The sequence below is a fragment of the Oryctolagus cuniculus genome, chromosome 5 (genome assembly GCF_051225735.1).
Source record: "Oryctolagus cuniculus isolate XC-2025 breed Fujian yellow rabbit chromosome 5, ASM5122573v1, whole genome shotgun sequence".
Lineage (NCBI taxonomy): Eukaryota > Metazoa > Chordata > Mammalia > Lagomorpha > Leporidae > Oryctolagus > Oryctolagus cuniculus.
In genome coordinates, this window is record NC_142871.1 from 16890389 (window position 1) to 16905239 (window position 14851).

General features: G+C 47.0%; 1 protein-coding gene across 1 annotated transcript in view; it reads right to left on the reverse strand.

Moving 5' to 3' along the window:
* Nucleotides 1-303: 303 nt before the first annotated feature.
* The window catches only part of MTHFD1L (methylenetetrahydrofolate dehydrogenase (NADP+ dependent) 1 like), a 195998-nt gene continuing 181450 nt past the window's right edge, over nucleotides 304-14851 (reverse strand). Inside the window, exons 27-28 of the mRNA XM_002714991.6 lie at nucleotides 9370-9490; nucleotides 304-636 (exon numbers count right to left, since the gene is read on the reverse strand). Coding sequence (XP_002715037.4) covers nucleotides 9401-9490 — 90 coding nt within the window. The 3' untranslated portion in view covers nucleotides 304-636; nucleotides 9370-9400. The remainder of the gene's footprint in view (nucleotides 637-9369; nucleotides 9491-14851) is intronic.

Below are 14851 nucleotides of genomic sequence, written 5' to 3' on the forward strand. Positions count from 1 at the left end.
AAATTTAAAAAAAAAAAAAAAAAAAAAAAAATTCAGGTTACCTTTTAATTCCATTTCCCAAGAACTTCCTGAACCCTTCTCAAACAACTCAGTTTGTTCTAAGAAATCTGGTAAGTCTCCAGCCCCAGCTTTCACACCTGACCAGCTATTTCTATGTCCTTATTTTTCTTGTCATGCTTGTAAAGCTCCGGCCGCATTCCCAATGATCCAGGAAGCGAGCACCAGTGACCGGCCCCGGCTACTTCATGAGAACGGCTACCTCGAGCGAGGGGTTTGGTCTGGCACGAAAGCCTGCCGCCTGCGTTTGCTGGATACACGTTTATTTTCAGTTCAAAGAGAAAGTAGAAAACTCCACAGTGCAAAATGTTACCTTTCGGGTCCCACTCTGAATCCCCCAGTCCCCAGAAAATAAACACCCTCGAGTGCAAGCAGCGGGAAACAACGCACAGCTGGCAGCAGCAGGAAAGCTCGGCTCTTCAGATGCACGTGCGGGCGGCCGCGGCCTGCGCTGCAGAGGGATCCGGCATCCTGGGTCCGCTCCACTGCTGCCCCCGCGCTGCGTCACACGTGTATTTCACAGCCGCCTTCTTCTCCAGCTGTAGCCAAGAGGCAGGCGGCGTCTGTGCTGCAGGAGCCCTGGGAAGCAGAACACACACATTTCCAGGGCTGAGGAGCCTCTCTCTCCTTGGGTGCAGCGCGCGCGCGCGTTCTAGCCCTGGAGCTGCAGGCCACAGGGACAGTCAGGAGTGCGGAGTGACGCCGAGGCCGCGGGCAGGCTGGGGTCACCAGGCTGATCGGCTTCTGAGGGTTGCAGAAGCCCATGTGCTCCGCTCTGTGACCATGGCGTGCAGCACCCGGCACCGGTGGCTGAGCCCCTAGGGCCTCCAGATTTGGGACCTCCAGTCTGAGGGGCCTTAGGGAGTAACAGTGTTTAGGACTTTAGATTGGGAAGGCTGTATCAGCTGGTGTTTTGTGATTGCCACGTAGGACTTGTATAATTGATGGGATCCAGAGAGACAATCTGATACATGTATACTATGTGCAGCGATCAAGTGTGGGTAACCAGCACCTCCTTCTCCACAACATTGATCGCATCTATCACCACCCTCCCACTGGGATGGATTCCTCCCTTCTCGCCGTGTTTCAGAGCCGTTTTAACCTCCCTCTTACAGCCTCTACGGAGCACTGTTCTCTCTCCTTCTATGGGATCAACTTTCTTAGCTTCCCCCTCAGAGTGAGAGCATGCAGTGGATTTGCTTTTACAGTGAGAGAGAGAGAGAGAGAGACAGAGGGAAAGGTCTTCCTTCCGTTGGTTCACTCCCCAAATGGCCGCAACGGCCGGAGCTGCGCTGATCTGATCCAAAGCCAGGAGCCTGGAGCTTCCTCCTGGTCTCCCACGCGGGTGCAGGGGCCCAAGGACTTGGGCCATCCTCCACTGCTTTCCCAGGCCATAGCAGAGAGCTGGATCAGAAGTGGAGCAGCCGGGACTAGAACCAGAGCCCATATGGGATGCCAGCACCACAAGCCGATTAACCTACTTCGCCACAGCGCCGGCCTCTCTTGTTATTAAACCTTCAATACCTGAAAGATTCCTTGATTATTAAGATTCTTTGCCATTCTTGAATCCTGCAATCCCATAGAAAGAGAAGTAATCAAACTTCATTGTGAAAAACTACAAACGCACACGCCATCCAAGTCTCTGAAAAAACTGTGTTCCCCATTCCAGGAAAAATGTACACGCGAGCATGTGGCCTTTCCTCTGAGTTCATACGTGCAAGGATTTATCTGTTGGGCAAGAGGGCTCAGCTGCAGACGGCTGGCGGGCTGTGGAGGGCTGGAGCCAGAGAGGAGGCTCTAAACCAGAAGACGGGGATGAGGTTGGGGGCGAGGCACCACAAGCACTCCCGGAACATCTGATCTAGCGGCGTCAGCAGGGGTAGAACAGGCAGCACAAAGAGGAACAAAATGAAAATATTTCAGACGTCACGAGGGGAGGTTTACCCGGTGCATCTCTCGCCCTCCACTGGTAGCCACAGCTGTTCTCACTTCAGTGGCTTGGCGGGGGGGTGGGGGGGGTGCTCCAGAGAGGGTCAGTGACCCTGGGGACAGGAGAGGTGGGCTGGCGATGACCCTGGGTGGCCAGGCAGGGCTGCAGAGTCTGTGGTGGCACATTTAAGGGAATGTGAAGGGCCGGCAACAGTCTGGAAGGTGTGATTACAGATGACTAAGGTCAGGTGCAACAGCTAAGGTGAGAACATCAGAGTGAGTTGTGGTGCCAGAGCTGTGGTGTAGTGGCTAAAGCTGCTGCCTGCAGTGCTGCCATCCCATATGGGCGCTGGTTCAAGTCCTGGCTGCTCCACTTCCAATCCAGCTCTCTGCTATGCCCTGGGAAAGCCGTGGAAGATGGCCTAAGTCCCTGGGCTCCTGCACTGTATGGGAGACCTGGAAGAAGCTCCTGGCTCCTGGCGTTGGATTGGTGGAGCTCTGGCTATTGTGGCCAATTGGGGGGTGAACCAATGGATAGAAGACAGACCTCTCTCTCTCTGTCTTTCCTTCTCTCTGTGTAACTCTGACCTTCAAATAAATAAATATATATTTTTAAAGAGTGAATTGTTTGTTCAGGGGGAAGCAAATTTCTGACGTTTCCTCCATGAGAAAATATTTGAGGCTAGCAAATATGAACATTTGATTTTTGGTACAGAAATCCTAAGAAATCAAAATGTGCCCAGAGAAGTTTCTTCTATGGGGAATTAAGGAATTTCACAATTATTACCCAAGCTTCACAAGATTCCATTTTCATTAAGATAAATTCCCTTTCAGATGCCAAGGAGGATTATCCAAGTAGCTTGAACTTCCATCCTGGTTGGGTCCTGCCTGGAAATGGGAAAGGCAGAGGCGCAGGCTCTACTCCAGGGATGTCTCAGGGTGAAGACCAAGGCCCTTGTTCTTGGAGCACAATGGCAATGAACACGTTTTGAGCTGCTTTGATCAAGTTTCAAGGCCAAAGTCACAGAGCCCAGGCGCCCTGCCAGGGCACCTGGCAATGCTGGGGCTTGCACAGCCCTCGTCTGCAGAAGGGCAGCCTGGGACCACCCTGCTCAAGATCAACTGATGATCATTCCATGTCTTTGAAAGTTTCTGCACTAAAGGCAGGACAGGGAAGAAACAAACTGGCATTTTACTTCTTCCTGTGTGTGAATTAAATATAATAAGTCCAGGGTAAATCAGATTCCATTCAAAGTACAACTGCATATCAGAACGAAGTGAGGGAACTCTTCAGGAAATTTGTCAGACTTTATTGTGCTTATTCCAATAAATCCTGCCAAGGCTGGAAAACACTCAGTTACTTCAAAAAGTTCACGTCGGGGCTGGCGCTGTGGCATAGCGGGTAAAGCTGCGCCTACAGTGCCAGCATCCCATATGGTTACTGGATCGAGTTCTGGCTACTCCACTTCTAAACCAGCTCTCTACCATGGCCTGGGAAAGCAGTGGAAGATGGCCCAGGTCCTTGGGCCCCTGCACTCCTGTGGGAGACCCACAGGGGGCTCCTGGCTTCAGATTGGTGCAGCTCCGGCTGTTGCAGCCATCTGGGGAGTGAACCAGCAGATGGAAGACTTCTCTCTCTCTTTGCTCTGCCTCTTTTTTTTAATTTTTTTTATTTTTTTTATTTTTTTATTTTTTGACAGGCAGAGTGGACAGTGAGAGAGAGAGACAGAGAGAAAGGTCTTCCTTTGCCGTTGGTTCACCCTCCAATGGCTGCCTTGGCCGGCTGCAGCCGGCGCACCGCGCTGATCCGATGGCAGGAGCCAGGAGCCAGGTGCTTTTCCTGGTCTCCCGTGGGGTGCAGGGCCCAAGCACCTGGGCCATCCTCCACTGCATTCCCTGGCCACAGCAGAGAGCTGGCCTGGAAGAGGGGCAACCGGGACAGAATCCGGCGCCCTCACTGGGACTAGAACCTGGTGTGCCAGCGCCGCTAGGCGGAGGATTAGCCTAGTGAGCCGTGGCGCCGGCCTTGCTCTGCCTCTTTGTAACTCTGCCTTTCAAATAAATAAAATAAATCTTTTTAAAAAAGTTCATAGTGAAAGGAATCAAAAGATAAATTCATTTTGATGCAAAAGATGTTGAAATCTATGCATAGATTTCATCAAAATGCATAGTTCATCAAAATGTGTGTGTGCCATGAGAAAACTGCACCAAAATAAACTCAGCTTGGGGCCAGCACTGTTGCGCAGTTGAGTTAAGCCACTGTTTATGATGCCAGCATCCCATATCGGGGTGCTACTTTGATTCTTAGCTGTTTCACTTGCAATCCAGCTCCCTGCTAATGCTCCTGGGAGGGCAGCAGAAGATGGCTCAAGTACTTGGGCCCCTGCCACCTACATGGGAGACCTGGATGGAGTTCTGGGCTCCTGGCTTCAGCCTGAACCAGCCCCTGCCACTGCGACTCTTTGAGGAGTGAAACAGCAGATGGAAGATTCTCTCTCTCTCTCTCTCTCTCTGGCTTCTAAATAAACAAATAAATCTAAAAAAACCACAAACAAACAAACAAAAAAACCAAAAACACCTCCCCCCAAAATCCTTATCTTTTTGTTCTATTTTTCCCATAACTGTTTGGAAGTTACCCTTTTATGATAAAGGTTCAGAATGAGAAATCAGAAGAGGGATCAAAAGAAAAAAAAAAAAGTCCCCACACTCAATCACCTCTCAATAAGAGACTGAGCAGGAGGCTGGATTTCACTGGGACAAGCAAATTATTTGCATCAGTTCTATTTAGTAACATCTGAAAGGATGCATCATGCCCTTATTCCAGCAGTTAGGAAAGCCGACAGGGTAGTTAGTGTCGGCATGAGGGAGCCAGGCATACATGCTGGTGCTCTGCTGGCACCTCTGGCTCACATCCAGCCTCACAGCTGGACTAAAGGGCGAGGCAGGGAAGTGAGGAGGAGGAGGAGGGCAGCAGTCAGCACTGGGCACCGTCTTCTCCCGGGGACAGGTCTCCGTGTGCCTCTAGGAAAGTGCGCTGTGGCTGAGTGTATGCAGCTGCCTGTAGTCTGATCCCATGGGAGCAAAGTAAGCAGACCAGACATTTCCACTTCCAGTGCCCAGACTGGTCGGAGCTGACTGTCGTCCAAGGTTTGACATTTCTCTTTTATGCATTTTTAATAGCCACAAACCTTTGGCTTTTAGCGGAGCTGGTCCCCGACAGGAAATAGAACGTTTGCTGGGTCATTAGACAGAGGAGTCACCGAGGGAGGACACTTGCTTTGTCCAGGGGCTTTATCTTGGGAGACTGCATCCATTTCTGACTGAGCAGCGGCCAGTGACGGGTTCTGAACCACTGCCCACCGAGCCCAGAATGGTGCTTAGCAGTGCACAAAGGAGAAAGCAGCCTTGGGTGAAGACGGGGAAAGTGCCAATGCCATGCAATTAGAGATAAGTAGAGACAGTCTTATTTAACTTTGAAAAAATTGACAGTCATAGCTTTTAATATACAAATAATTTTTTTAAAGTCACCCATTAGCCCCGAATACATATACATTCAGATAGCTGCTACCATTTTTCAGAATGGGCTGAAGGTCATTTTGCCTGTGATTGAAATTTATTAAAAGGGCATCCTTTGGTTTTGGGCATAAAGGATGGGAGTGAGAGAGAGAAGCAGATTTGGCTTGAATCTTGGCTTTTGTAGTTGCTTGCTGTGCAAACTTGAGCATGTTGTTAATCTCTCTGAGCTGCTCTTTTGCAGCTCTGAAATAAAAATACCCACTGGCTTGGTGCTAACATGATCGGACACAGGGAAGCAAAAACACCAGAGGCAGTGCAGCTCTGTAGTGCCAGGGATCGGGGCCGCCCCGCGCTATCACCTCTCAGTGAGAACCAGGACGGACTGATTCTCCTGAAGCCTTTGTAGCCTCAGGGGAGAACACGAGCCTCCGAGGTACTGCTGAACGAAGTGCCCCGTGGCAGAGCTTGGCATCCACGGGGCTTGCTTCCAGGACCAAATGCATGGATGCTCAAATGCCTCCAATAAAACAGCCTGGCGCAGTCCCTCTGTATGCTCTCAACGACTTCTAGTCGTTTTTTTTTTTTTTTCTATTAACACATTTTATTCAGTTTTTAGCCATACTAGAGAAAATGAAACTTGTTAAATTTTCCAGTGGCAACTTTTCTACACCAGAAGGTCATGACTCTCATAGAACAATTGGATTTTTCTTGCCTTCAAAATGTTTATCAAATCCTGTATCTCACAGGTTTCTGGAACATGTAGAAAATAAGAAATATTCCAATGAATGAAACATACCAAATGTCAGTAATAAGCAAGACACACTCCTTTGGGGAAATGGCTATTTTAAAAAAATCCAGTCTGTATATGCAAAGTGTAAGCAAGGAAATTCAGTCTTTTCTAGGTTACTTATACTGAATACAATGCGTGTGCATCACTTCATTCTCAGTGGCTTAGTGTCGTGCTCAGTATGTCATAAATGGAAATTTTGCTGTTTAGAACCTTCCAGAATTTTTTCCCAAATATTTTCAGACTCGGTGGGTCAAATTCCTGGAGGTGGAAACCCTGGACGCTAAAGGCTGCTTTGGTGCCACAGGCCAAGGTCCTGACCTGCAGGCTCCTGGTCAATCTTGCAATAAATTGAAGGAACACAAATATCTTAAAGATTAAAATAATAAACGAATAAATAAAAGCTAATGACACACCCCCTGGCATTACCTACATCTGGACTGCAATAATTAAGGTATAACCAGGCTCATATGACCTACTTAGAAAGCAAATGAAAATTGACTAAAAGTTTGGAAAAATAATATCTAAGAGAAACGAGAGAATTTTTCTGGAGAAAAATGACAAATGGCAGAACTTAAGCATAATGAGGTCTTGACATGAAGAGAGAGATTAGTTTGGACAAGGGTCAACTTTTGGTTTAAGGGGAATGATATTGTTATTTTCCCAAGGCTTAGCTGGGAAACACAAGACATTTGCAATGCACAAAGTCATTAGAACAGACCAAAATAATATTGCCATCGAAGCTCAAGTTTATGTATTTCTGTTAAATTAACCTCCTTTTTTCATTTTCTAGAGTTTTATTTTTCAGAAATGATGAAGGGGTAACCACATGGTCAAAACTTATTATACCTCAAGAAACACTGCACACACATAACCCAACACAAATAATTCCACACCTTGTTTTCACATAATTCCATTTAAGTGGGTCCTTAACCTTTCTCACTGTAGCCTAGGTCTTCATTCACACACACACACACACACACACACACACACACAATCTCACGTTGACTACTGGTAGTGAAACTAATGAGAGTGAGATAGGGCCCTAAGCTGGGAAGGACTGGAGACAAGGACATTTAGGTCATTCACGCTCATCTGGAAGGCCCAGAATGTGCTGGCAAGAGGGAGGGGCTCCGAGCTAGGGCCATGGACCTACAGGAGTGATGGGGAGAAGGAACCGGACGTGTTGCAAGAAGGGATGTATCTTGGAAACCTCGGAGGACATGTCTGATATATGGGGTGGTGAAGGCAGCCTACGCCTTTAACTTCTGATTGGGAGTTTTCCAGGGATGTGGGCTGTGAGTGTGGTCACTTCCCTCTGTGATGAGGAGTTAGGACAGAAGCCAGCAGGTGTGGCTGTAGCTGAATGGGACACATGAATAAGACCAGGAATCCCGGCTCTGAGCTGTCTGAGACAGCTCTAAGTCAGGCTCAACCTCTCAAACTGTACAGATCAAGAGTTGTCAAGTGGTCAGATTCTGTTGCCCTGTCCATTCTATGACTCATGGGGCCATCTGTGTTACAGGACTCATCCCATCTCTATGTGTCTTTCCACCAGCAGGAGAGCTCAATGCATCATTGGCACCAAGAAGAATATTCCAGGCTGAACTTTGTCCCACAAGATATTGGAGTCCTAACTTTGGAACAGGGTCTGTGCAGAGTTATCAAGGTGAGATGAGATCATCAGCCTGGGCTCAAGTCCAGTCTGACTGGTGTCATAAGAACAGGAGGCCACGTGAAGTCAGACACACAGAGAGGAAGTCAGGTGACCACAGAAGCAGAGGATGCAGCCATGCAGCTGCAAGCTGGGCACGCTAAGAAGCCAGGATGAGGCCGGCACCGCGGCTCAATAGGCTAATCCTCCACCTTGCGGCGCCGGCACACCGGGTTCTGCTGTGGCCAGGGAGTGCAGTGGAGGATGGCCCAGGTCCTTGGGCCCTGCACCCCATGGGAGACCAGGATAAGCACCTGGCTTCTGCCATCGGATCAGTGCGGTGCGCCGGCTGCAGTGCACAGGCTGCGGCAGCCATTGGAGGGTGAACTAACGGCAAAGGAAGACCTTTCTCTCTGTCTCTCTCTCACTGTCCACTCTGCCTGTCAAAAAAAAAAAAAAAAAAAAGCCAGGATGGGGCCTCCCCAGAGTCCCAAAGGGAAGACAGCTCAGTCGACACTTGGACTTTGGACTTGTGGCCTTCACAACTGCAGAACAAATTTCTGTTGTTTGAAGCCAACTCAGTTGATGATAACTGCTTGGGGAACCGGAAGAAGCAAATACACTGAGATTCCTCTCTCACGTAATTCTAACTTGGTAGCAAGAGAGATGTGGTAGGAAGGACGAAGTGACTTTTTGGAAATTATAGCAGATACTGGTTTTAATTCTGGAAACAGAAATAATTGGTTTGCAGGGTCCTTGCTGTGGCCAGAGCTGTTCTAAACAAATCTATATTCCGAGGTGACGTGATTTGACTCCCGCCGGACTCAAGTTCAAGTACATTGAAAGCCTCTGCATGGACCATGGACCACCTAACTACAAGCCCACACGCTGGAGTGAACCCCAAAGTGAAGGCAGCCACTAGGTAAGAATTCATAGCATCCATGGAAGGAAATCACTTTCCAGGTCACTTTTGTAGTAAGGACCAGCAAAACAAAACAGAACAGAAAGGAACTGATTAAAAGAAAAAGAACTGCCCGGCGCCACGGCTCACTAGGCTGATCCTCCGCCTGAGGCGCCAGTACCCTGGGTTCTAGTCCTGGTTGGGGTGCTCGATTCTGTCCCGGTTGCTCCTCTTCCAGTCCAGCTCTCTGCTGTGGCCTGGGAGTGCAGTGGAGGATGGCCCAGGTCCTTGGGCCCTGCACCCGCATGGGAGACCAGGAGAAGCACCTGGCTCCTGGCTTCAGATCGGCGCAGTGCGCCAGCAACAACCTGCCAGCTGTAGCGGCCACTTAGGGGGTGAACCAATGGAAAAAGGAAGAGTTTTCTCTTTCTCTCTCTCACTGTCTAACTCTGCCTGTCAAAAAAAAAAAAAAAAAAAAAAAAAAAAAAAAAAAAAGAAAAGAAAAGTAAAAACCCCACAGCTTACCTGCTCTGGGACGTGTGGGAGTCTTGTCCACTTAGAACAAGCCTTGAACTTGCTCTGTTTCCGTATCAAGGTCTATATCATAAAAGCAGGGCCGAGTGGGCAGTCCTGGCATGGTGCTCATCTGGAGGAGAGGGCAAAGCATTATATGTCAGCAAGTATCAGTAAATGATACAAAAATTATTAATAAATATTGGATAATATAAAATATTACATGTCAGTGCATGCTGATTACAGGACATCTGATGATACAAATTAACCACATAATTCAATACAGCATTACATAACTAAGTATCATACACATATAAATGTACCTCTTTAAATTTGCCATTTGCTATTCAAAGAAATGGAATAGAAAAGACAAATATCAACTTTCTAAACATTTAGACCACTTATTTCCCCCCATGGTTCCATAACACACTATCAATATACAACAGTGATTTTCTAAGCCCTTCTTCTAAATAAAATCATCATGGTGAACGCCAACAAAGATAAGCCCGTTGGGCTGACGGCGGTGGCGAGCAGGGATGAAGTGAACGAGGCCTCTTCACCTCTGGACACGTACAAGCTACAGCTCCCAGAGTGCTTTGTAAATTCCTGTTCTCCAGACACCAAGCACCCCTGCAAAATGGCCATGTCCTGGGAGCTGGCTTTGGGCTGGGAGCTTCCCCCTCTTTTGAAAACAATTTATTCTGGCTGGCGCTGCGGCTCACTAGGCTAATCCTCCGCCTGAGGCGCCGGTACCCTGGGTTCTAGTCCCGGTTGCTCCTCTTCCAGTCCAGCTCTCTGCTGTGGCCCGGGAAGGCAGTGGAGGATGGCCCAAGTGCTTGAGCCCTGCATCCGCATGGGAGACCAGGAGGAAGCACCTGGCTTCGGATCGTAGCAGCCATTTGGGCAGCGAACCAATGGAAAAGGAAGACCTTTCTCTCTGTCTCTCTAACTCTGCCTGTCAAAAAACAAAACAAAACAAAACAAAACAACAACAAAAAAACACAAAAAACTATTTATTCTATTTATTTGAAAGGCAGAGTCATGGAGAGAGAGAGACAGAGAAATCACCCATCTGCTGGTTCATTCCCCAAATGCTTGCCAAGGCCAGGAATGGGCCAGGCATAAGCCAGGAGCTTTTTTTTTTTTTTTTTTTACAGACAAAAATACAACACTTGGGGCCAGTGTAGTGGTACAGTAGGTGACACTGACATCCCATATGGGTATTGGTTCAATTCCTTGCAACTCCACTCCTGATCCAGCTCCCTGCTAATGTGCTCGGAAGGCAATGTAAGATGGTCCAAGTACTTGGGCCCCTGACACCCATGTGGGAGACCTGGATGAAGCTCCTGGCCCCTGGCTCTGGCCTGGCCCTGGCCTGGCCCAGCCCCAGCTAATGCAGCCATCTGGGTAATGAACCGGCAAATGGAAGAACTCTCCCTTTTTCTCTCTTCGAAACTCTTTCAAATAAATAAATAGTAAATACAGTTTTAAAATCTAACTCTCCCCTATTAATCTTTAGATGATGAAAGACGAGGACTGACAAAGACAGGGTGAGATGCGCGTGGTTCCAGGAGTTGCATCTCCTGGCTGCAGGGGATCAGAACGTGCATCCTGGGGTCATCCCGATCATCACCAAACTGGGAGTCAAAATCAGCTCAGATCTTAAACTCCAGGAAGTGTGAAATGTCTTTCCTCTATTTCCAATTTATTGCTTTCAAATGGGAGAACAAAGTTCACCCAGCAGATTCCCATGTCCCTTTCCCATGATGCACCAGCCACTTCCAAGAATTGCGGTTACTTACTTGGGATAAGCAGCACCAGGCCAGAAACCACACAGAAGCCCCCGAGCCCAGGGACTGCCTGACCTGTGTATGAACAAGTCTACTCTTAACACAAAACCCCTCCTGCTGAGAAAGCACCACGTGGAATTGTGTTAACAAGACCTTATCTGTTCACATCCAGTTCTCCCCCAATAAAGAACTGTTACAGAAGTAACCGTAGTCCCTGGACGGGAGTCAGCTCCACGCACAGGAGAAAAGAACGCAGGCAGCCTGGGCAGTTGCCCTGTGGCTCTAGGCCAGGGTCAGTGGTGACCTCTGTTGACTATCTGTGTGCCCTCCACAGAGGCCTCCTGCTAAAAATACCCAAGGAGGCATAAACTGTACTTCCTCGTCCGTTACATCAACGGATTCTTAAACAAAGGCTGAAACGCACAGGCTTTTGCCCTTCAGGAAAACAATTCGTCCAGCTCATTTGTGATTTGGGGTGACCTGGAGTTAACTGTGAGTTCTCTCGAGAGCCTTTATGAACATGCACTGAAGACCAGTAAAGAGAAAACACTCCATGCTTAAAACCAGCCATTGAGAAGTAAGAGTATTCTTGGATGAGTAAAAGTTATTAAAAACTCTGCTTCATAAAGTAATAGAATTATGACTTCTACTTAATCAAAAGATTAAGTATAAGTTGTGTTTATGAAATATCTTATTTTCTTATTTCTATTCGAATCCACTACTCCTTCCTATTGAATAAATCACCTATTTTTATCTAGGTTCAGAAAAGAAACAGTATTTTATGCACTTTCATTTTGTTCCTGCAGTTCACGATCTGGAGTGGAGAAGTTCTTCTATGCAGCTCTTCCTCCCCTAACGGCTGATTTATATCACATCTTGTTTAAAAAATGCAACAGCCAAAGGAACCTGCATTGGTTAACAACTGTAAGGCAAATTAAAATGGAAATTGGGACTGAAGAATCCCTGAGTAGACAAAGCTGGATAGACCTCACCAGTGACCCAAACCTTGCTTTTCAAAAAAGGAAAGAAAAAAACTTAAAGAGCTATTTCTTTTAAGTATCTATATTAAAGAGAAACAACAACAGTAGAGCTTAAGGTCAAGCACTCGGAAGTAAACATTTTTAGAAACTTTCTAATGGGACAGACCAAATAGGGCAAGGTAGAATTGTAACCAAGTATTTTCTGTATTCTACATCTGTGTTCATTGCACAACAGCCACCCCCACCTTGTGTTCCATTGGTGGATCTTGTGAACCAATTATGGTTTGGACCAGCCCAATTCATAGAGCACTGTTTGCTCAAATAAGCTTTTTTTTTTTTTGACAGGCAGAGTTAGACAGTGAGAGAGAGACAGAGAGAAAGGTCTTCCTTCCGTTGGTTCACCCCCCAAAATGGCCACCACGGCCGGCGCTGCGCTGATCTGAAGCCAGGAGCCAGGTGCCTCCTACTGGTCTCCTACATGGGAACAGGGGCCCAAGCACCTGGGCCATCCTCCACTGCCCTCCCGGGCCACAGCAGAGAGCTGGCCTGGAAGAGGAGCAACTGGGACAGAACCAGTGCCCCAACTGGGACTAACACCCGCCCGGCACCGCAGGTGGAGGAGCAGCCCAGTGAGCTTCGGTGCGGGCCTCAAATAAGCTCTTTATTACTTTGTTTCTTCCCTTCTCCTCTTTTGGATGTGAAAAGACAGAACTGTCTGTATTAAGTGTTCAGTCAGATAATTATATAAGTGACTCCAAAATGATACATGAGAAAAAAATGGCCTAGTATAAATGTCAAGTGATTGACAGGAAGGAGAGAGATGGAAAATCATTAAAATGAAAATAGACTGTATTGCCACAACTGGGATTTCTATTTGCTTGACTCTATAGACACGGAATGTCCTGGAATTTTAAAAAATCTACCTGCACAGTATTCAAAAGGTATTTAAAAGGTGTATTTAAAAGGTGATCTCTGTTTAGCAGTCAGGGATACTCTGGGAGCTGGGTGCTATGCCTTCTCAGAGGACATACATACCTTGATGGTGGCTGATCCCCCCAGAGCGTGGATTTCTTGAGTGCCTATTACCGAGATGTTTCAGTCAATTAGGCAACCTTGGTTATGGGCTCACAATAAGGACACCAGGTGACCAGGACCTGGTCCTTACTTCCAGTGGGGCAGCCCACATACAGTAGACAACTGAGACATTTGGGTCAAATAGTTTTTTACTCTTTAGCTTTAAAAAAATGTCTTTCAATCTTTACTTTTTTATATCAAAAGAATGAACTGAAAAAAAAAATTCCTAACTTATGACTTCCTAAGATGGAAGTCATGCTCAATTACCATAAAAATTACCACATTGTGCTCACATATTGTGCCAGTAGTAGGCAGCTCAAATTATTCCAATTTGTTTCGGTGGCCTTGAATACAAGCCTAAGTACAGTTATTTCTTCTTTTGTAAAAGACAGCATAAATGTCTCTTAGTGATAGGATGCCTGTCCTTGACTAACTTGGTACTTCTTTAAAAAAAAAAAGTAAAAACTCCTAATACTGCTTCCCAGGGGTGACTCCCATAAATCATTTCTTGTATAAACTCCCAGGGAGGGGCTGGCATTTGGCTGGTCATTAAGACTCCTATGTCTGATAATGGGGTGTCAGGGTCTGACATCTGCTCTGGCTCCTCACCCCAGCTTCCTGCTCATATAGACCCTGTGTGTGTGTGTGGGGGGGGGGTGGTGGTGGTGGCAGTAAATAGCTCAAGTAATTGGGCACTTGCCATCCAGGTGGGAGACCTAGATTGAATTTCAGCCTCCTGGCCATTGCAAGCATTTGAGGAGTGAGCCAGTGGATGGGAGTGCTCCTGCTCTCTCTCCAGAACCAAACCAGAACAAACCTCCCACCCTCACCCAAGGCAGTTTTCTATTTTTATTTAAGCTATGCATCTACATGAGGGGTCTTCAAAGTTCATGGAAAATGCATATCATGAAAAACCTGTCTGGACTTCAAAACTTCTTCAGAAAATTATTTTGCGATTTCATTTCCATGAAGTCTTTGAAGCGGCCTTGTAGAGTCAGGTACAACTCGGATAATTCTACATGTATAGTTCTGGAATTTGTTTTTCAGGGAGGGTAATATTTAAAATTGGCAATGGGGGGGGCATTATGGTGCAGTGGGTTAAGCCACCTGCAAAGCCAGCATCCCATCTGAGACAGGTGCGGTGGGAGAGGTTGTCCTTCTCCAACGACAGGTGCACAAACAGGCTCAGCACAGCTGTGTGATTACCCAAGGCCACTTGCGAAGGGGGACCCAAATGCAAAGGCTTCTGGAGGATCCATGAAGCCTAGGGGTTAAGAGGAACCGTCCAAGACGGAGATGTGCATGCCTGGGAGCTGTGTCTCCAGTCCCATTGCACTTGCACCTTCCTGGGCAAGCTCCCCTGAACCTCGGTCTGTCTGTAAATGCGGTATGAGCATAGCAATTTCTCTATTACGCAGTCGACTTCAAAATTAAAATGAAAGCAAGAAAGGACCCCAGCTTTGCATTTAATACACAACACTATTATTTTGAGAATGTACAATTATCTGTATGAAAGGAGAGCTGTGTGTTATTTATGATAGAAAACAGAACAAGGAAACTTTAAACAAATCTATTCTGTGACTAATTATATGCATCTTTTATAGGAAAATAAAGGGGCTCATCAGTTTTTTGACTACTCTCTAATTTTTC